The following is a 22,775-nucleotide window of genomic DNA, read 5'->3' on the forward strand; positions in this document are numbered from 1 at the left end:
GCAAAGACTGTTTGAGAAACAGAGCAGCGGTAGCCCCCGTGACAGAAAGGAACAACAACGGAAGACAGAGGGCTCCCTGGAGGGAGGGAAATAGGTGGTAGGTGTTACACAGTACCTTTCAAAGTAAACTATTAAAGGAATTTTGCCTATTGTAATCCCGGTGCCAACTTGGCCACATTACAGGGAGGCAGCTAGAAGAAAGTTCTGCTTCCAGTAATACTTGTGGGCAAACTGGGTTATTCACCTAATGGCTGCAGGCAATGTACGTACAATTTATGAGATACTGAGGACTTCTTGTTCTTATTTAAAAAAAAAAAAAAAAAAAAAAAAAAAAAAAAAGAAAGGGAGATCACAACACACAAAAAAGGGTAAAATCAATAACGGAATTTCTTGTCCTGCACACTTTTTCTAAATCAAACCTGCATTTGCTTTAAAAAAGTAAAAATATAAAAACAAAGATACATTAGAATATCCTACTGTTCAGTAAATGTCTTATAGGCAATATTTACGATGGAAAAAAGATGCGTCAAGCCCTTCCTTTGACAAAAATGAAGCACCCCAAAGTTCATTCTGTACCAAGGAATGCCATTTCTTTGGCTGTTCGCTTAAATCACTCACATCACCACAATTTGAATACGCATTATTTGTCTTCAAATTCCTAATCATAAATCTAGACTAATGCAGAAAAAAAAAAATCCTAGTAAGAATGCTGTGCCGTTGATAAGCTAAAAACAGCGTATCATGAGAAGGCAAACTAATCTTTCTGTTTACTTTGTAAATAATCCATTAGCTAAACTTCTATTTTAGGCTGGATGCTTGATACTTAACACTTGAAAGTCCAAATACCCTTCATATCCCTTATAACAGAGAAGATTGTAAAATGCCTTTGGTGCATCAGCTTAACACTGCATGAATGTTTTAAAGAATCTCACTAGTACTACAGGCAATGTAAGTGGGCTTGTTTGTGTCGTTTAATACTCTAAGTGTCATTTAATTCTTTAAAGGGCTTAGAACAGAGGAGGGGGAAAGGGGAGGAAGTCTTACTTAATTTGTTGCATATGTCCCAACGTGTTACACAACTAAGTGTACCAGAAAACTAAAGCAGTCTGCACCACAGAAAACTCCGTGTAGCTCAAAAAAGGAGAATAATCTGGCTGCAAACAAATCAAAAATTCAGTGAAACTTCCTCTCATATTATATATACACACACTTTACAAGCTACATTGATTGTCCCTTCATATTCCAAAAGAAATACATTGTAGACACAAAACATACTGTACTTTTACTTAAAGGCTTCATCAAACCATATGTGCAGACACTTGAGAAGATGAGAGTGTCAAGCTTCCTAGGGTCCTAGAGTCAAAGAAATTCTGCTGCCCCCCACTGCTAAGTAAGTGCACTCCTTCCACAGGGGGCAACATCTGCCGATCCGTCATGGTTCCACTCGGTGAGGACCCCAAGAAACTTCCTTGGGAAGAAACAATTTTCTCAGGACTGGCAGCCAGTTTAGGGGATGTCGAAAAGTTATATCCGTACAGCGCACAGGGACTGTGCAGTCTAAATGTGTTGTAGGAGCCTTGGTGGGTTTGATTAGTGGTAAAGGCATTGCCGGAAGGGGATGGCATGATGTACTGGAGCTGTGGAGACATCCCTGAAATCTGCATAGATAAGCCAGTTTGCGGGCAGCTGAATGCATCCCCGTCATTGCCGCTCATTGACATATTCACAGTTGTGCTACTCGACACACCAACATAAGAGGGAGTCCTTGGGGGTGCAAACGTCTCACTGGTTTGGTTTGTGAGCCTGTTGTAGGTTTCAGCCAAGGAAGTGCTGTATCTGTTCAGGGTCAAACCTGAGCGGGCACAAGCTGTGTAGTCAGCAGGAGCAAGGCTACAGAGCTGGCTAGTGTTGGGGCTGAGATGGAAGGCTGGAGATGAGCAAGGGGAACCCGGCAAAAGGTGAGGATGGGTAGAAGGCACTCCACTGCCAGATCCCTGGAGTAAGGTAGAAGAACCTGCATTTCCTGGAAGAGAATATGACAGTGTAAGAAGCATGTTGGGAAGGCTCATTTTCTAGGTGACAGATCAAGACCATTGTCTTTTATAATAGCCCTTGATGTGAAACACTTGATACAAATTCATGCAACATATGTAAGTGCATACATGTGAAGGTGTGTGTGCATGGTTCATGCATGTTTTTAAATGAATGATCTGTCCTAGAACAGAACACCAGCTATGTTCTTGAGACCATCACTCAATACATCCAGCCTTTCAGCTCCAGACCAAAAGGCTAACTACTCTTCATCTGACCCTGCAAGAGAACTGCTTAGCAGCAACAATGCAGCCATCCAAGTACCACATCACAGTAAGCCTTCTTCAAAGTTACGAATTTTGTGTGGTCTCTGTTGTTGCTATGCTCCAGAGTGAGTTTCAACCCTTGCTATGATGAGTAAAGCATCCTTGTGTCTGCCACTGTCAGAGTATCACATAAGGATTGGATCCTTACCTCAAATGACAGAAGATCCCACAACTAAAACAACTTCATAAAATGCACTGGCTGTGTATTGTGCATTGATATTTTATTGCTGGCAGCAAACTGTTGACAAACTATTCATTTACTGGTATCAGAACTTTTTACATGACAAACACAAGCACTGAGAGCTCCTAAGAATAAACTGTTTGCTAGAGGTGAAGTATCTTCTGAGGACTGAAAGTTTCCTAGCTGCAAGAAAATCTTTGTCTTAAAAAATGTATTTCTTGGGAAAGTGAATGTAGAAAAATGGATTTGGATCTTTTACAGCCTCCCAGGACAAAGTCACATAGCAAAGAAGACATTCCTGATTGTGATTCACATTAACAATCAGACAACTTGTGATGCAGAGATACACACTGCCAGTAAATTAACAGGTTTTCATGATAGGTGAGCTAAAAAAGGAAAAGTAAGTTTAAAGTGAAGTCTGCCTCCTGCTTTTCTACTGACAAAAAAAAAAAAAAAAACCAACCATGCACAAAACATTATGAGATAGCTCCACACCCCAGAAATCCTACAATCTCAGGGTGGATATTAGGAAAAATTTCTTCTCAGAAAGAGCAGTAATGCATTGAAACAGGCTGTCTAGGGAAATGGTGGAGTCCTTGTCCCTGGAGGATTCAAGAAACATGGAGATGTGACACTGAGGGACATGGTTAGTGAGCATGGTGGTTATGGGTTGACAGCTTATCGTGGTGGTATTTTCCAAATTTAATGATTCTACATCAACAACCCCACTGTCTGAAGATGTCCACATTAAAACTGGGACAGAGTTCTAGTGGGGTCTTTCACCAAGTCTTTTGGCCTAAGCTCTAAATCACTCTACTGTCCAAGGCACATTAATGATTTTGCAAGGATTGTAGTTTTCTTTCTCTCATCAGTAGAGAATACTTCAATAAGATCCTTGACCTCAGGCTACAGCAGAAGGGAAAGCTTATGGCTGCAGTTTGCCCACTCTCCAAAAGTGTACAAACGGGTGGCAACAGAGCCAATCTGCCCCTGGACAGGAGAAACAGGAGAACTTCACCGTGAGTTACTCATCAGTCTTACACAATTGGACAAGGTCTGATATTATTGTCTCCTAGGCATTTTTAAAAGCACTCTTTAAAAGCATCCTTTAAAAGCACCCTCACCCCCACCCTCTGCCTAAAAATTTGCCCATATTCATCCCAACTATCTGTGACTTTGCACAAAAAGTTATTTTTAACTGCTCATATCAAGCACTTATGCTGAAGATTCATCAAAGGAGAGGACTAAGGAGAAACTGAGAAAAGTGATTTCTGTGTGTTTCTGTATTTTCTTTTTTTTTTTTTTTTTCCTTTTCTTTTGTTATTTCTTTTTCCTCAGATGATGTTCTGGCATATACTATCAAGAAAGTAGGCAGGACGTTTGTAAATTTGATAGTAGGAAAAGTAACAAACCAAGAGCAAATCTGATTTAGGTGAGAAAAAAACTGAAAGGTTAATATATGCATAAGTATGCCCTGGAAATAAAGGAATTCAGAAAAGAATACAGAGATACTTCTCTGTGTCTGAACAGGCCATTTAAAAGCCCATCTCTCCTCCAACAGCACTATCTCTATGATAGGACAGCTAAAGCCAAGAAACTATCGACGAGAGCGCAGGAGAAAGCTCTCCTTGAAAAAAAATTTTCAAGCTCTAGGATGTGAAAAAAGTTTGTAGGACTTTCACTAAACAATTGGTCTTTAAGAATCAAGGCTTTCCAAAGAACGCAATTAAACTTAGAAGTATTTATTCAGTAGATTCAGATAACACCTATTCTTTCATTCCTTTTTTTTTTTTTTTTAATCTTAAACACACAAGTAATTCCCACATTTGAGTTTGGATGTTTACAATTGAAGTCACTCATAAATAAACTCTGCCTTGTGTACATAGCTAGAGCATAATCCCAGATAAGAGTTTATTCTGCCCTTAAGTAACTCATCCTCCTCCATGTGTGATCTGATTTATCTTTATAACACTTTTACTGTCACAGTGCTTAAGTTAGCGCTTTTTTTGTAACTTCAATTAATTCCAATGAGAGGAAATGGCTGCCAGTGGGGTTAGTTGGCCACTTTTTATGTAGGTGGCACACTCATCTTGATTTTAGTAAGGAATGATGGACAAAAAGAATTTCATATTTATCTTTTGTTTTGGAAAAAAACACAAAGACTATTACCTTGTTTAGGTATCCCAGGTATATCTTCAAATGTAAGTGTCCGAAGTGAAGGTCTCCAGAAGGCGTAAGACTCCACCAAAGCTTCCAGTCCCATTCTATTGTGAACAAAAAACGTCATGGCATCATGATAGAAAGCTGTATTTTGTCACATTCCTCTTTATACTTTATTTCAAAAACACAGAAAAATAATCAGCATTTCAGAATAAGTTCATTATTTTCCAATTCATTTTGCTTTTTAGAAGTCTTACATGCTAACCCACAAGACTGTTGTGATTGCAATCATTGGACTAATAGCCTGCAAAGAGTTTCCCACTTCCACAAGTCCACTCCTCTACTTTTTTTTTTTTTTTTTTGAGTGGATCTGGCTGCAATGATATTAAAGGTTTTCCTACCGTGACATTTCCTTAAAAACAGCTGCTTTAATTGCCAGAAAAGCAATCTCCTATTTCTGACTAGAGCAAAGGTGATCAACTGACAATTACTGAAACTGGACTTCCAGTCTTTTCTGATGAGTTGGACAATCACACACACATTGTGAGCAATGCATGGGCGTACAGCTCTTTTGCAACTAGAATACATAAAGCAATGTTGTCTCTCAGTCATAAGGCACTGAGCAAAATGCCTTCAGAAACTAAAGATCTTGAATAATTCTCCTTCAATGGTGTCACAACAAAACAAAAATAACTACCTACAAAGTCACAGCAGATCGTATTTAGAAGAATCTCTATGTCCAGAAAGTAAAGGCTCATATGCTTTCTCACAGAATTTTGTACATAATGCAGCTACAAGTTATAGTTTTGCAATTATTTTTGGCATTTGAGCCCCAAAGGCCTGTTAAGTGTCAGCACCAGGTACATACCAACGATGAATGCCTGCCTTAGAGCAGCAAAATTTTGTAAACTAGAATTATGCAAACAGCTCAATTTGAAGCTACCAACAAGTTCTTCTGATACTGCCTCTTCCACATTGCATTTCCAGCAGGATCACAAATGTATTCCAGGAAATGGTTATAAAGCATTTATTAGCTTAACCTCAACTAAAAAGATAGCCTTCATTTTCTGCAGTAATGGTGAATTTTCAATTCTAGTTAAAGTGGAGATAAAAGCCACCTCCTGGAGGAGTGTAGCCAAGGTGATAATTTATACAAGATGCTTTCGAACAATTTCCACATTTTATCACCGCTCTAATTTGCGCTATCAAATAGCCAAGTTTATTTAACAAAACAGTTATGTTTTTCCTGAAGCATTTAAAGAGAGAAATTCTGGACCTTTCCTGAGTAAAAGTTTTTATAGGGTCAAATGCAAGGCCTAACTGAAGAATGAAGCAATTCTCAGCACATAAATTCTGTTGCACTTTGCAAATGTACAGGGAACACTTTTAAAAGGTGAAGCTACTGATTTCTATAAAAATACCTGTAGAACTTAAAGAGAATGACCTGAAAGGGAATAGTTTTAATTAAGACAGTCACAGTAAGTAAAGCAACTTTGAAAATTTAAATACTAGTGTGCAGCCCTTCCTACTTTTCTTGCAAACTAAAATGCGTAGATGAGAAGTAGAACAGCTAGATCTACAAAGATAGAAATCTTAATATTTACGTAAGTCACTCCAAAAGTAATGCCTCCTATTTATTTCCATGAAAATTACAACGATGAACACAATAAAACTATCTGTCAGAGACAATTCTCAGCTACAAAACATCATTTTTAACATAGTCACCACCATTATCTATGTATTTTTGCCAGAGATGAATAGGAGCCATCATGCTGCGCTCACACAAATCTGCACCAGTGAAGATAACTAACTGATTCACAGCTACTATGATGGCAGTCCATCTTTCTTCTGCTCAAACAGATGGAAGCTGGAAAGTGCCAAATCTGGTCTATATATGGTGGGTATTGTAGGACAGTTCAGCCAAGACTGGCAATTTGCTATATGATCTTGAGATTGTAATAGGGCCTGGTATTATTGTGTTCCAAGAGAAAGGTTGTCTTCTTCTTTGGCCTTACACTGGAAGTTGGAGCCTTCAGCAGAGTCACTGTTACGATACAGTAGTCAGAGCTGACTGTTTACCAGGGTTCCAAGAAATCCAGAAGGATCACTTCTTTCCTATTGCAAGAAAAACAGTGTATATCACTTCACCCACTGAGGGCAGCATCTTGAACATCTTCCTTATGCCACCACTCCATAGACTTTCATTTTGACTCTGGCTCATAGTGGTAGCAGCACATCCTTCAGCCTCACCAGGGACCACCCTGGCACAATCTTTGTGATATTCCATCACTGCCACCATTGTTTCCAGAGCACTGAAAGTGATATTCAGTTCCATACACATCAATCTGGTCATAATCCACTAATTTGTGTGGATGAGCTGATCGAAATGCTCTCCATTTTGTGGCATGACAGCCACCCAAAGGGTTTCTTGACTTTCATGGTGCTGTCATCACTGCTGAAATGCACCACCTCACTGTGCTTACACACACTGGCCTCCATAAACATTCAGCAGGCACCAATGAATGTAAATGGGTGTTATGTTTTCTACATGGAGGAATTCAACTCCATACCCTTGCTTTATCCATAATTCCATGTCAGATGCCATTTTGTCAGACTGCCTCTTTGCTGCCATGTATCGCAGAGCAACAAAATGCAATGGAATATTGCTGGGAAGGTTCAGCCTCTAATGCCATACCATCACCATTGGCTCTGACATCATGGGTCAACATAATAAAATAGGAGGCATTACTTTTGTGGCAGACCTCGTAATTTTTGTGTTTGGTAACAGAGTAAACTATTAATCAGTTGAGTAAACTAGTGCTGTCCTCAAAAATTTGAAAATAAGCTGCATGCACAAGCATAGTTATTCAGTGCTATGAAGCCTATCAGTGAAACCAGCAATACTGATTTCAGCAAAAATAATGCCTCTTTGCAACAGAATATGCAGAGATACTTCCGAAATGAGTGCATTTATTACAGTAAAAGCTTTCAGAACTTATCTAAAGCCAATTCCAAAACACACTTCTACAACACAGGCTTCATAGTTTACAGAAATGGACTAGAACTGTTTTTCCATTCAAAAACACATTTCTTTTTAATGCCTGAACCCAAACGGTTCCTAGAAGCTAAACCAAAAAACATCTCTGGACAGCCTCAGTACAATAACTAGATTTGCACGGTTGCACATGCAGAGCAATTTTTCAAGTACACAAACCAAATTTTGCTTCTTTATTCACTGTACTTATCTGGAAGTTACTGTTAATTTAAATACAAAGTACAAAGTAACAAAAGAGGGTGAATGTCTGTTTATGCCAGGGGCTGGAACATTCTTTCCAGGCGTCAGGACAGGGTATGGCCAATTGTTTCTTGATAGAAGACAAAAATCTTAGAAAGCAGCAAATATGGACAGCAAACTGAGAAGATACTTGCAGTGGACTCCTGTAAATTTTTATAACCCTATCCCTTCTGAAAATGTTAATCTTCTAGAAAATAATCTTGTTTGCTGTCCAGTCTCAGTATTCAGTTAATTCAGGTGGAAGAACAAAATGGTCTTTAAAGCTGCAGCCTCTGCTGAAAGAAAAGCTCAGTAAAGCAGCCAACAAAAGATACTCACTGAACATTCTTACCAGAGCACAGTCTGCTCTCTTTTCTGGAAGGCTAGATCATAAATATAGCAGCTGTAGACAGCAAATGCAAAGTGGTCACTGGAACTGATGTATACTATGCACCGCAATTAAATGCTGCTTTTTTTAGCTGAAATGCTTGAACACGCAATTCGTAACAGGCTTAAGTATTTTGCATTGAACAATCTTTGCATAAAATACCTCATCAGTTCTGGCAGCAGAGACTAAGTCTCCAACTACTCGGATTCTCTATTGCTATTTTGAAAAAATAGAGGATCAAGTAAGAGCAAACAATTAATCAGTCCAACTGCAACAGAAAAGGTGGAAACCAGGTCTGCTTCAAGGTCGTCTAGTAAGACTAGCCTAGTAAGAAAAGCATTCACCTGGGCAGTGGATTTAAAACTCTTCAAGCAATAGAAATACTTTGACACAAGTCTCCAGCCTCCTAAGCATGCATAATAAACATCAGGTTATTGCAGGAGGGAAACAAGATTCTCCCTCTTCAAGAGAAAAGGAACCACTCTATCCTACCACCACTCACATGCAGGAGATGGATATTCATATCTTCATTTTGTGTCTCTAGACAGGAGGGAGACTTCAGGAGCAGCCTCTTCTGCTGGCCAGCCACACTCTCTCCCTACCCTTGTCTGCTGGCTTTGGAGAATTCCCATGCCCAGGTCAGTATCATTACCTACACATTCACTGCCACTCCCAAAGATTACACCTTCCAGCACCACAGTGACACAGTTCCCTTGGCTGTACATACTTTCCTACTCCTGTCCTGCAGCACACTCTGGTCTTAACCTCAAAAATCATAGACTTCAGTCTGCATTAATTCAATTTTCACAGTATGCTGCAGTTTCCAATGAAAGGATACCTGAGTACATGTGTCAAGCCACATGCCAATCAGCTCATGATCTAGAGGGTCAGAGGACGAGGAACAGAAAGCCACCACTGAGAACATTAATGGGAAGCCTAAGCTTCCTCAGGGAGCCCAAGTCCTCAGACTCATTTGTCTGTAAATACAAGTATTCCCCTCGGTAGGAAGGACATCTACTGCCAGCCTTCACAAATTGGTTCTGTCAGCAACAACAAGCACCTACCTGTTACGTCCTGAATCTCTAAACCCTTTGGCAAATGGATTCCTGTCAATCTTCAGACGAGTTATCTGTGAAGATGATGAAAGAAATTAACATCTGCAAATTCAGGTAAGTAATACAAAAAATGACTCTTCTGACAGTGAAGTATCCTAGCTCCTGACACTTAAAGCAGAAACATCTTACCATTTGCATGGTTCAAGGCAGCAAAATAAGGCCAAGTCTTCTGGCCGTTATTTTTGCAAATCCCCAGAGAAGCTAATAGGTATTTAATGTTACTAAATGGCAGGTTGGAATTCTCAAGGAAAATCTTCTGGCAAATGTCATTCTTCACCTAAGAGAGTACATTGCCTAATTGCAATAAAATTTAAATTAAATTTTATTTCTGTGTGGGTTAAGAAGGAAATGTGAAAAGAGAGATTATCACTAGGCTGTTGTGTTCTATTAAAAAAATAAAACGGGGGGAAAAAAAAGATGCTTGTAATTTACTTAAATGAACAGCGTAAACACCAAATAATTAAGTTTCATTATTTATTTCAGTCTATTTACACGGTTATCCCTTTGCAAAGATGACAAGGCATATATAATTTCCCAAAATATACTGTAATTTCTTATATGGAGTTAACAAATATCACAGCACTAAACATAGTGTCACTCTGTATATTAATACTTAAACAAGTAGTAATAAGAGCCAAACGCTGCAGTCAGGCCAGCTGCAATTTAGTTTTGACTTTGAGCATGTATGGACCCAGATAAATAATACGTTAATAATACGTACGCTGAATCCAGTCAATGATAATTACTGCAGCATTTTTCAGACCTCAGCTCCCCCCTTAAGATTGTGGGGCACCCTATTCAGACAGACTTTTGACATAACTGGAGTGAGGCTCAAAATGCTTGAACATCTGATCACTTATCTACATTCAGAAGTACCTTTAAAATTCAGACTCCTCCTCGCCTTCTGTTTCAGTGCCACATTTATAATTAAGACCCTATTAACTTTAATGCTGTCAACTTAAAACTGCGAGATCACCATTAAAAAAATTACTTCTTATACGCATCATCTAGCCCATATGGACTGAAGTCTCAGCTATTGCCTCTGGGCGCTGCTGCAATACTACAAGTGAAAGTTGCTTGTAATATAACAAGGGGTTTAGACAATGCTTCTTGGTGATATAAGCAACATATCTTCTTTCTTCCTGTCTCGCACTTCTCTGGTCTACTCTGAGAAGCCTGTCAAGTGCTAAGCAGAAAGTCCAAGTTACCTGTTGATTTTGGTATGCTGTGACAGTGGTGAAAACTGTCTCTGGAAAGGAGAATGCTTTGACTCCTTCTCCCGAAGGGATAGGCTTGATCGGGGACAGATCATCTCCACAGTCTTTTCGGATGACGTGGACACGAGGCTGGTATTTATGCATAGAGTGAAGGATAATCTATGCAGTCAAAATGAAAGGAAAAGATAACATTTATTAGAAAGGACACCCTGCTGCTCCAGGACTAATGGTTTTTTGGAACAGATTAGGGCATGTGTTTACCATGCCACTTACTGGAAATCAAATGTTTTCTTTAACCTCTGAAGGTTCTTATTACAGTAGTCTACTCTCCGTGCATTTATGTTATTGCCAACTCCAAGCATTTAAAAAAATATGACTTGGGAACTGCAAAATCAGGAAACTGGCTTAAAAAAAGTGGGGGGGAGTGAAGTCCTGGTCCCACTGGAATTAGGAGAGTTTCATTGCTTTTTTTTTCCCCCCACTTGAGCCTGGATTTGATCTAACACGATTAACAACAGCAGCATTTGCCGTTTGTTTTCAGAGCCCTCAGGTCATGCTTAGAGCATTTTTCTTCCTGATATGCAGGAGGCTGAAAATGTGTCCTGCTTTGAATATATTCTAAGAGTCTCATACTCTGAACCAAATAACACCAAAGTAAAAGAACACCAAAACCCAGAACTCTAAAGAGTTAGTAACCCTAAGTTTGTAATACTTACACATACAATGAACATCAATACCCAAATCCCTCCCAGCATACAAAAGCTCAAGTAAGAATAAAGGATAAACAAGAACTACACAAACTCATAGTGAGTAAAGTTAAGCAAAAATAGTTGTTGGTATTGTTCCCAAATTTTAGAGGAAATTTAACATACATTTTTTTTTTCCTCTTTTTTTTCTATTCCACTTCCAGCTGAAAACACCAAAAAGAAGATTTCAAGAAGAAAAAAAAAAAAAAGAACTGAAGCTCAGCTATTATTTTTGGAAGGTCAAATAAATTAATAACTTGATAAATAAGTAGCCCTAATCAAAATTCAGGGGAAGTTTTTTCATTTCCTGCTCCATGAGTAGCCTCAGAATACGTACGTGCTCAAGGACTTGACAGAGCCTTTATGCCTGAATGCCAGATACCATGGAAGCTCATTCATCCAAATGACATAGAGGACATTGCATTCATTTGGCTAACCTAGAGTTTGGCTAGTTTAATACACTTGGTCCTGGCCAAAAGACATGACCCCATTTTAGATACGCCAAGTTTCTGGATAATCATGTTTTTTATTAGCCTGCATGTAAGGCTTTGACGATGACATCACAGGCTTCAATTAATTTGCTCAGGGAGTGCCCTGTGGATGTTCTCATAAGAGGCCTTTCCCTAGTTTCTGAAATCTTGCATAAGCAAATGTGCATTCTTTTTACAACTATGCTTTCAGTTCTCTGCTAGCAAAGATCAACAAAATGAAAACGTAGCGAGAGTAACACATTCTTGATCCCGTTTTCCTATGAATACCCAGTGATACCAAGGAAGGTACTGGTGCAACAGAAAAGACTCCATCAAGTAAACCCCTTTCCACCACTTGAGTTCATTACTATTTTGTGTCTTGCCATCTTCCCGTGCAGAACCGAGCATGCACACTTGCCTCTATGCAGTGAAAATCCATGCAGCTGCGATCAACTCGGTTCATGTATCAGAACAGGCAAAGTTGCAGCAGCAGGGAGATGAACACCACATGGAGAGCAGTAACACTATGCAGACAGGGTAAGGAAGGAAAGTGGGTGCAGTACCCACTCCGAAAGCCTGGTGCAGAACTGAGCCCAGGCAGGGCACAGAGCAGAGCAGTGCCTGCACCCTTGCCATGAGGCTCCCTCCTTCCAGCCTTCCCCACAGCTGCCCCACCACAACCGAGGGACGCTAAGCATGGCTTCCTCCCTCCCAGGACAAGCACAGGGAAAGGCTTTGTCTCAGGTTCTTTTCTGAGCTGCTCCAGAGGCAGCACAGCAACATTTTACCCCTTACTGATGGATTGGCAGCTTCCCTAAGCATGCAGCAACAGCAAGGGGGCTGTTTTTTATCATGCCCTAATACTTACCAAGCAAAATTCCGGTTTATCAAACACAAGTTTCACTCCCATACTTCTATAAAGCAGCCATTCTTTCCCACATATATCAAGGCTTCACACTCAAGCCCTTCACCTTTCCTCAGTATGTGTGGGCAAACAGCACAGTGAGAGCCAACAGGGATACTGCCCACCGGCACCATGCCATCACTTCCCAGGGCAGTAAACCTCTCTGTTTTGACAGTGCAAGTCCTCAGAGTTGTGGCACTTGGACCACGGCAGTTGCCCTGCCATTACTATCGGCTTGAGCTCAAGGAGGAGGCAGGAGCCCTGCAGAGTGAAGGCCACAACAACATGGAAGCAGCATGGAGTAACGAACACAGCACTCATGGACACACAAAACTTAATCTGTCTAGAGTAACCTTACAATAGGTGTATGGAAAGGAGCTATCACGATGAGGCCTCAGTGCTGGCTCTCACCCTAGGTACTGCCATGAGACAGACGTCACAGTTCTCCTACGGCATGGTGGCATTGTCCTCACCTCACTGCTGTGGTCTCCAAAAATCTTCCTTTATCAAGCAAAACCCATGTGGTCAGGCTTTCTGCAGTCAGGGAGATGTGTGGAAGAATAATTTTCTCCTCACAAAGAGGAACTGCAAGTGCTGATATTTTCCAGCTTTTCACCATGACAAACCCACAGGGACCCAATGACAGCAAGCAGAGCTTGGTGCTCAAAGCCACAGCCAGGAAGGGCAAAAACCAACCACAGCCTCCAGCCTAACCCCACTTTCATTGAGGAGGTAAAATCTACTGAACACCCATGGAACAATTAACACACTAACGGCCTCATTTTCACTCAAAGTTAGATGTTCTTCAGCATCACAAAGCATTTAGTTGAAAAGCACAGAAAACAATACCAAAATAATGGCTTTTGCCCTTGTGTTCAATGTGTTCAAATTCAGCCATAAAGCTGCATTAAAACAGAAAAACTGTCCAGCTCAAATTAGACAGAGAAATCCATTTTATAACACAGCAATTATTTCCCACTCTGGAAGCAAGAGGCACTGACTCATGAGACAAACAGCACCCAACCGTGAGTGGTTCTCAACATCAACTGCAAGACACAGATTTACTTTTCTTTCTTTACTTTTCTTTCCTTTCTTTTACTTACATCCTAACAACTCAGACGAAAGACAAGAATGCCATACTGTACGTGTCTCAATGATCTGATCTGGCTTTAACATCTCTATGGGCACACAATCTTTTCAAAGTAGGAATTTGCTCTGGGCCTCTCTTCTGAGATCAAAACTACACCAGGAAAACATCTCCTTACAAATCCTGCTTGATCTCCTCAGCCTGCAAGGGGAACTCATGTATCAGAACGTCCTACGTGCAGACGCACTTCAAAATCCCTCCACAGAACAGCACTATAAAATCTTGTTGTCGCAAACTCCCACTCAAAACACTGACGCAAACAGCAGAAGGCAGCAAGAAGCCCAAAGAGTGACTGAGCAGCCAAGCGAGCTGCCTCAAAAACGGCCAGTTCTCTGAACAAGAAGCTAACACCAGGTCGATGGGGCCATTTGCTGCAGGGCCCATGCAGCACAAGGCAAGCTGGCTGCCGTCAGTTACTACCGCCACATAAATACCACACAGAAATACTACCTGAGCATCTGTTTGCAAACACAGCCACCGTTCCCATGAGCATGAGTCACTTCTGTCAGTGGCTCTGGGAGTTAATGCTCCGGGAAAAGGGCTCTGGGTTGAGCTCACACAAACTCCTGACCTCAATAGAAATTCACATGCGCAAGGTCAAAACCAAGCCCCAGGATTTTAACACAAACACTCCGCAAAAACTGACACCTTCAGGGAGCATAGGGAGAATAAAGGAAAGATTTCAGCAAGGATTGAAATATCAGAACCAGGCAGCATGAAACATATACCAAAAGAGCAGCTAAATCCCGATACTGCTTGTGCCACTGGAGGAAGGAAGGCAGAGTGCAGAGCACCCATGGAGGCTTCCCTGAGCCGTTCTTTTTAAGCAGGAGGAAAAAAAAAAGCTTTCTAGTAACATTAACCACACCCCACCTCCCACAATAGAGGTGGGAGACTCAGAGCACCTGACCTAAAAACAAATATTCTAGGGACAGTATGGTCTTGACCCCAGTTCCTCTAATCCACCATCCCTCCTCCGGTACCCTCTTGAGAAAAATGGTTCCTTCCTGCTTATGAGAAACAATTGCTTTTTTATATTCATCACAAAATAGGATTATTCGTTTTCCATTGTTGCTGGAGGCGTTCGGAGTCTACATAGCTTTTTCAATACAGCATTCCACACTACCATAGCTTTAAAAGAAAATATGTACCCATTGGAAAAGACACTTTTCTGCTTTCTGCTTTTGCCTTTTCTGGTAATTATGAATGACATGTTTGCAATTTCCCAGATTTAAGAAATATGAAATTATTTTGCAGTCATCCTTCTTTTGTCCTTTTATTTTAATACTTAAATTTCCATTTTGAGGAGGAGGGGCACTGCCGTAGCTTTGAATCAGTTCAATGTGTCCCAAATCACTGCACTAGAGCTTTGCTTCACTCATTTCCAAATCGAAACACTTCACTAAAGACCAGAAAATTTATATCCCCTTGCATTATGAATAATGGCGTGCTGTGTACACTATGCAGGTTTCAGTTCTGCAGAAAAATAAAGCTAGGATCTGGGATGGAAACATATAACAACGCAGTTTTCTACTTACTCTAGAATTCATAATGGAGTATTCCGCGGCTGCATATGTTTGGGTAGACTCCTGCATCCATATTTTGCTGCTTGGCGACCACCGAGTACAAGGACCAGCTCTCAATTGGAGAAGCAACATTCTACCCATTTGCATCTGCTTCCTTTTGTGAAGACTTTACAACAAACTCTGGACTCAGAGAATGCAAATCGCACCCAACGAAGGTCTCAAACGCACAGTCACTGGGAAACTAACAGGACTATCTGTGTGAAGACTTAAACACTGCCAATTGAGACTCCCTAACTGCAACTCTGGAAACAAGCGACGCACAATATCTTCTCTACAATCCTGAACAAAAGTGCCGCTAACTCAAAAGATACAAATACGCTCTTCCTTTAAGAAGAATATGGGTAACACAATTACAAACAGCACTGTATGCAGGGGAGACTCTTCATTCTCACTATCACACAAGTTCACTCAGTCTAGCCTGTCTCCCATGTTCCTGGGTACGTAACTTAAAAGTTTAAACTCCTAAACAATTTGACCACAGCTTCAAGACAATCTCCTTTGCAAGCAGAAATGGGGAAACAAGCATACTCAGAATACACGTTCACTAAATTCTTGGCTCAGAGTTCAACTATACTGGAAGATGCGTGCAGTATCTTTGCACCCTGTGCCAGGTATGTTTTCTCTCACTCCCGTCCGTGAAGGGGAAAGCATCCCGCTTGCTTAATAAACTGCACTACATTAAGGGCAATGGAATCCACATCCTGTCTCAAAACTTGCCTCTTAGATCTCAAAACTCTACCCCTTGGAATTCAATGCTCCTTTTCAAAGTAAGCCTACGTTTGAGATTTATTACTGGATTTTTCCAAAATTAAAGACTTTGCTCTGACTAAAAACAATTCTCATTTTTTAATTATTTCCTAAGGTGTCAAATGAAACTATTTTAGGGATTGCTGGAAAGATACTGGCTTACATCTGTCATGTTTCAACAGTTTTGAAGAGAAAAGGAAATATTAACATAACACATTTTGTCACATTAGATAATGTCATAACTAAACAATTTAGAACTTGCAAACAGAACACTCATACTGCATACGTCTTCGCCAGTTTTTCAGAAGTAATGAGCCTCAGCTGTGAAAGGGTCTCGCTTCATAAGGTATGCAATAAATCATTATCGGAGTGAACCCAGCTCCCATGTTGTTCGTTTTTGACTGCAATTATTAACACCTCATGGGATTTCACACAAATGTTTAGGTTAAGAAAATAGTTAAGTGTATTTTTATTCACATGAAGTTATTACACACTATTAATGTTTCTCCTAGCGACTTGTGAATTTAAACGTACTTTTTGATCAGAGCAGAAGTTGCAAGTACCACACTTGGTGGGAAAACATTAGAGCAATTCTGCCCCTTCGTATTAGGCAATTTAGCCTTGTAAAGTCTGACTTTGCAGAAGGAGTTTTATTTTTGAGGGGGGAGTAAAACAGCAGGCTCTAATAAGCAGTTAATTATCAGAGTGGAAAGTAAGCAGATTTCAGATCTGGACGGTAAAGTTCCAAAACAGCTTTGAAAAGTCATGCCTATTTCTGGCACCCTGAAGCTGTATGTCAGAGTCCTGCAGGGCTGAGCAATCATCTACATATCATACCGTAAAAGAGCAAGTACTCACATGCCCTTGATCATCAAGTTCATTATTGGTGAGCTTTAGTTTGTCAAAGCTGATCACTTGTCTCATCCACGTCTCCCCGGAGGCAGGTGAATCGGGGTGAATATAAACACGAGGCGGTACTGGGGAGTCAGCGTTGCCGGCCACCATCCACTTGGAGCTATGATAAACATACCTGCAAAAAGAGAGCAAACATCTCTCACCACAAAACCTGGACTTATTTATCAGACCCAGTCCAAATTAATCCATACAACTACAGCAAGAGCCCATCAATTAACTAGCATGAAAGCAAAATAAATGTGATTATTTTAGTTCCAAAAGACATGTCTGGTATGTGGAAGAGGAAGGTTAAAAAACTGCTCTCATTGAAAATGAGCCTTCCTAAAGCTCGTAATAGCCTTTACGCTAGCCTCTGTGCTGAGGTTTAAGCTGGTGTCAAGTCATAGACTATACAGTTCCACTCTGAAAAAGCATCAGCAAACAGGGCAGAATACGGTCCTTCATTTATCAAATCAAGTAGAAATTCCATATTTGGAAGATTTAACATGTTGAATCTAGTATAAGAGTCTATAAATAAAAAATATTGAAGGCAAAGAACATTATGATTAGGAAAAACAATGAAGCTATGTCAAACTATGCTCTAGATATTTCTGCAAGACCATCTTATTTTTCCTGAATACTATCACAGAAAGGCTTGAAAATGAAAAAACACATCTTGTATTTCATTTGATAGGCCAGTGCTGACAAAATCTCTTTCTCATACAAGCAGTGACTGCTTTGGTAGAAAACTTACTTTGAAGGCAGATACTTCATAAGGCAATTTTAAAAAGTGCTAAATAAAAATGCTGAGGTCTTTTTTTCCAACTAAAGTAAAATTCCTGTAAATCAGTCGTATTTTTTTAAAAAAATCATGAAAGAGTATCATATGTTTGTACAATTTGGTTCCAAAGTAGAAAAAGCTAAACAACAATCAGAAATTAAAATGATCTAATGCACACATCCGTTCATACAGCCCCTATCAAGCTGTAAAGTAAAATTCAGTACAGCGGTAAAATCCTCCCCCAAATCTTATCTGGAGACAAGTTCTCAATCCTAAACCATGCAGTCAACTGTTGTGACATTTTGCCATTTATTTGTTTTGTTTATAAAACTTGTTGTTTTATAATATATATATATATTTTCCTACAAAAGTAAATAATATTCTGAATATTTTATGTTTATGACAACAGTTCAAGCTTCCTAATATTTACAATGAAGTCCAATTTTGCTAGGAATCTAGACCTAGGTTCAATTTTCTTCATTCCTGTGTAGTTTTGCTATCTGCTATGACAGCTTAAGTCTAGGCTCATTGTAAGGCTGCTGTTGCATCTGCAAGACAATCAGCTTTCAAAGCCATATGAGCAGCACAAGTTAAATAACTTAAAAATGAATGCATAGACTGCATACCAAACAATGAAAATGGGAATCAACAGTAACACCCAGTAGGAAAATTAAAGACATGGTACTCAAATATGATTGCAGAAATTTAAGTTTGCCAACTACAACAATACTGCCCAGCAGACAACATTAAGTTACTTCTCTTATCTGGGGACCACATACCTCACTGCGCAGACAGCTCAGACCAGCATGGAAGTATTTATTTTAAACACAGTTCACTTTAAACAACTCATATGCTGCGTAACTTTTTTTAATATGAACGTTTTTGTTCAATTTGAACTATTTACATTCTCTTCCTCTGAGTTAAGAAGGTGATCAGACCTTTTAGGAAGGAGATCCTTAGATCACTAAGTAAATGCAACACTAAGTTTTATTTCAGCTGCACCGCTCTGTTCGAAGGGAAGGAAAAAAATAAAAAAGCCATTTCTCCCCTATGATACAGCCAGAAAAGTGTTGTGCACTGGACATGCTCAGCATTTCTACCTGCACCTTGCTGAAAAACAAAATCAAAAGCAGTAGTAAGAAACTGCTTACATACCGCATGATAAAAGGGCAAAATTAAAGTCAGTGAGGTAAGGACATGCAAAAAACACAGGGTGCTGTTTGTTAAGGAAACAAGGAGGCGTTCCTGACGAACCAACCTTTTAGTCCCAGTCTGAAATATTCTGACTTCTACAATTAAATCGGCAGCGGTTTCCCATAAATTACACTAAGTACGGGGTTGAAACAATCAAAACAGCATTGGTAGGGGCCCACTCCTGCCTCCACTGAACCACTTGGCTGCACGGAGAGTGGGAACACGTTTGTGAAGCACAGCACACAAACATCCCCAAGTCACAGTGACTGCTGCGGGCCCAATCCTGCTACCACTGCTACAGGAGGAGGGCTTCAACACAGCCCAACATGCACTCTGGAACTACAGCTGTCTTCACAGCAGTCAGAGCTTTAGCTTATCGTTCCCACTCTCAAATGCTGGAAGAACAACTACTTTTGTTCATCATATTATATTTCAGATGCCATCAATTTGTTTTTTTTTAATAGTAATTAGAAGCACTACCCTTTGTGAATCTAAGCAGATATCTCAGTGATAAACTGCTACTGGAGTAAAAGAAAGAATCACTTCAAAGCACAACCAAGAAAGCTCATGCGCATTACATTCTATGGCCATTCAGTCAGAGGTTGATGCAAGAATGTTTTCTTGTTGTTACCATTTAATGCTAGAAAATGGAGCATTTTCCTATCTATGTGTTAACAGGAAATAATTCCTAGTGACATGATAAGGAAAAACTCAGGAGAACAGGATAACTGTACCACAAGCATGGTCTGCAAAAGCAAAGGATGGAGTGCTTGCCCACAGCACATATACATGCATGAGCCAAAGGTACACATTGCTCCAGCAACACTCCAGTTAGTTCTGCACGCTTGGCACATTGCTTTTTGTTTTTTTTTTTTTTTAACATCCCAGTTTGACAACAGGAATCTGAAGGAGAGATGAACTCCACCTTCTGCTGATTTATATGCTGTTAATATTGCCTTGCAATAGCTAGGATTCCCAAGGCACACATCATAGGTCTTCTACCTGAAAGCCACCGTACCTGTATCTTTTGTTATCCACTGGCACAATATCCATGGCGATATAATACTGCTGATGGGGGTCTAAACCTGAGATCTTCACTCTCATTGCGGGAAACATCCGCCTGAACATGGAAAGAGAAAGGTCACTTTTAATGCGAAACAGAGTGGGGAAGGGCTGTTTAGGACAAGGAACTGCTTCGTGGGATTTTCCCCGTTCTTCCCTTTAGCCCACTGAGTCCTTTCTGCCGATTCCAGTTACACAGCCATGAAACGGCCCATTCGATATGTCAAAACAGATTTCAGAAGTGCATTCACTTGAACAATGCTCCGTATGTTTTGGGATACGCTTTGGGAGTACAACTATTACCACATCATTTCAGCTTTATTGTTAGACAGTAAATCATTTTGTTTTGAGGCTGAACTTCAGCATTGCACACACTCGAAACCCGTTAGCTAGAAATGTATTTCTGGAGCACCACTGCTCACAGCAGTGCAAACCTCCAGTTGTGCCAACTGACAGCAGCAAACGGCGCACTGGACCTCAGCACATTGCAAAGCAGGGTCTGCGGTGACACAGCCCAAATGCTGTGAGGATGCAGTTATAAGCCCAATGTGCTATGCCATAACTGAACAATATGGTCTTTATTGAGACGGACTTCCTGTCTGCAGCCTGCTAAGGTAAAGCGCAACGGCTGCTCTGCCTTTGAGAGGTACAGTAAAACTTCTTTATTGGAAGCAGAAACGGGCGTACGGGCAACTCTGAAAAAAATACGTTTGCAATCCACATCCTTCTGGAGAGAAAATGGAGTAATCACCTGGTGTTGTCGTTTCAGTATAAAAACGCATTTCTTATTTCAGCCTGTGCTTGGCACGGCTTTTATCAAGAAAGTTCATTCTTGATGCTAACAAAGAAAACATTGCAACGCTGTGCTGACTGCAAGCAAACAGGAATGACTTGTATCAGCCCTATCAGCCCGAAAGCCCTTCTGATTTATTATTTGCAACTCTTTAAGAAAACAAAAAACAAAACAAAAAACAAACAAAAAACAAACAAACAAAAAAAAAACACCTCAATTAAAAGTCGTTACTGGAAAGGAAAGCCCCATGTCTTTTATTTCTGAAAACCTCGAGGGTAACTGTCCACCGTCGGGCAGCGCGCTGCCGCTGCGATGCACCTGTAAGGTACAAAAGAGCCCCCTGCCCGGGCTCCGTAAGACAAATGTTGCTTTGTGCTGCTTGAGACTGCTTTTCCATCATTAATAAAGCCCCTCTGAACACTCAGAAGGTAGCATATGGATCCAATAAAATATGTTTTTGTAATTTCTAATAAGTTCAGATCCGCTTATACTATCCAGGTTTTGGCCATCTGTACGCACTGGGAAGGGGAAAAGTTTCTCCTCCGAAGGGCACAGCGCGCAGACCTCACCCCAACGAGCGGGGAAGCCCCAACGCCTAGAGCTGGGGCCGTTTCCCTGCGCCGTACATCCACTTCCTCGGCGCAATCCCGCCCGCGGAGATGCCCCGGCTCGGCTTGGGCTACTCGGCTGCCCGGGTGCCGTTACCTGCCCGCCTTGGTGATGATCATCTCGGTGCCAATCTCGTGGAAGCGCTTCCAGAGCTCGGCGCCCTGCAGCTCAACGCGCGGCGCCTGGGGCGCGGGCAGAGGCGAGGCGGGCCCGGAGCCCTTCGGGGAGCCGCCGCCGCCGCCGGGCGAGGCGGGCGGAGACGCCGCCGCAAAACCCTCATCGGCGCCTGCGGAGAGAGCGGAGAGGAGAGGAAGCCGAAGGGCCGGGGCCCCGCCGGACGCTCCGTCGCGCGAGTTTCGTTCGGGCGCGTTTCGCTCAGCCCTCCACGCGCGTACGTACACGTTATACAGAGAGATACCGATAGCCGGGCGCATCCCGCACGCAGACATTACGAACTACTCGCCCTCCCCGCCGCCCCCCGCCCCGTCCCCGGGCCGGAGCGGCACTCACCGGCGGGCCCGCGGGCGCAGCCCGGCTCCATGTCGCCGCCGTTCCTGCCGCTGGTGGCCGCCGGGCTCCCGGCGCAGCAGCCGCTGCCCCCTTCGTCGTCCGCCGCCTCGTCCTCGCCGCCCACCTTCCGCCGCTTGGGCTGCCGCGGGGGCGGCGCGGGCGGCTGCTGCTTCTCGGCCCCGATGAGCGCCTCCACCGAAAAGGCGTGAGCCTTCAGGCTCATGGTGGTGCCGGGCGAGGCCCGCCGCTTGTCGGCCATGCCCCCCCTGCAGCCAGCGCCGCCCGCCCGTCCTCCCGACCGCGCCGGCTGGGGCCGGGGCTTTTCCTCGCCTTTCTTTTTAAATCCGAGTTATCAGCCAAGTTTTTTTTTTTCTTTTTTTTTTTTTTTTTTTCAAGGGGAGAAAAAAAAAACAACAACTCTATTCCTTTTTGCAGATGCTCCCTTTTTCTCCCCCTCCTCCTCCTTCTCCTCCTCCTCCTCGCTCTGCCCCGTCTGATGGGCCCAACAGGACTGACATGGGTAACAAACGCTCTGCGGACACAAATTAGGGCTTGTAATTGAAATTTGTTGCCTTGATCTGTCAGCACTTCCAGGCAGGAGAGCGCGGGGACGGACCGCTCATTAGTGCCGCGGGGCGGA

The 22,775-nt window shown here is 41.8% G+C and overlaps 1 protein-coding gene across 1 annotated transcript; it reads right to left on the bottom strand.

Annotated features, from left to right (window-relative positions):
- Positions 1-354: 354 nt before the first annotated feature.
- On the bottom strand, positions 355-22,394 carry TBX18 (T-box transcription factor 18). The gene is made up of 8 exons (XM_042893571.1): positions 22,136-22,394; positions 21,722-21,911; positions 20,180-20,281; positions 17,151-17,322; positions 10,684-10,851; positions 9,425-9,489; positions 4,708-4,802; positions 355-2,023 (listed from the first exon to the last, which is right to left on the bottom strand). The coding sequence occupies exons 1-8, from the start codon at positions 22,392-22,394 to the stop codon at positions 1,299-1,301; spliced, it is 1,776 nt and encodes a 591-aa protein (XP_042749505.1). The 3' UTR covers positions 355-1,298.
- Between the last annotated feature and the right edge of the window lie 381 nt (positions 22,395-22,775).

Source organism: Lagopus leucura, unplaced genomic scaffold (assembly GCF_019238085.1).
Source record: "Lagopus leucura isolate 7727_CA_CO unplaced genomic scaffold, USGS_WTPT01 Super-Scaffold_73, whole genome shotgun sequence".
Classification (NCBI taxonomy): domain Eukaryota; kingdom Metazoa; phylum Chordata; class Aves; order Galliformes; family Phasianidae; genus Lagopus; species Lagopus leucura.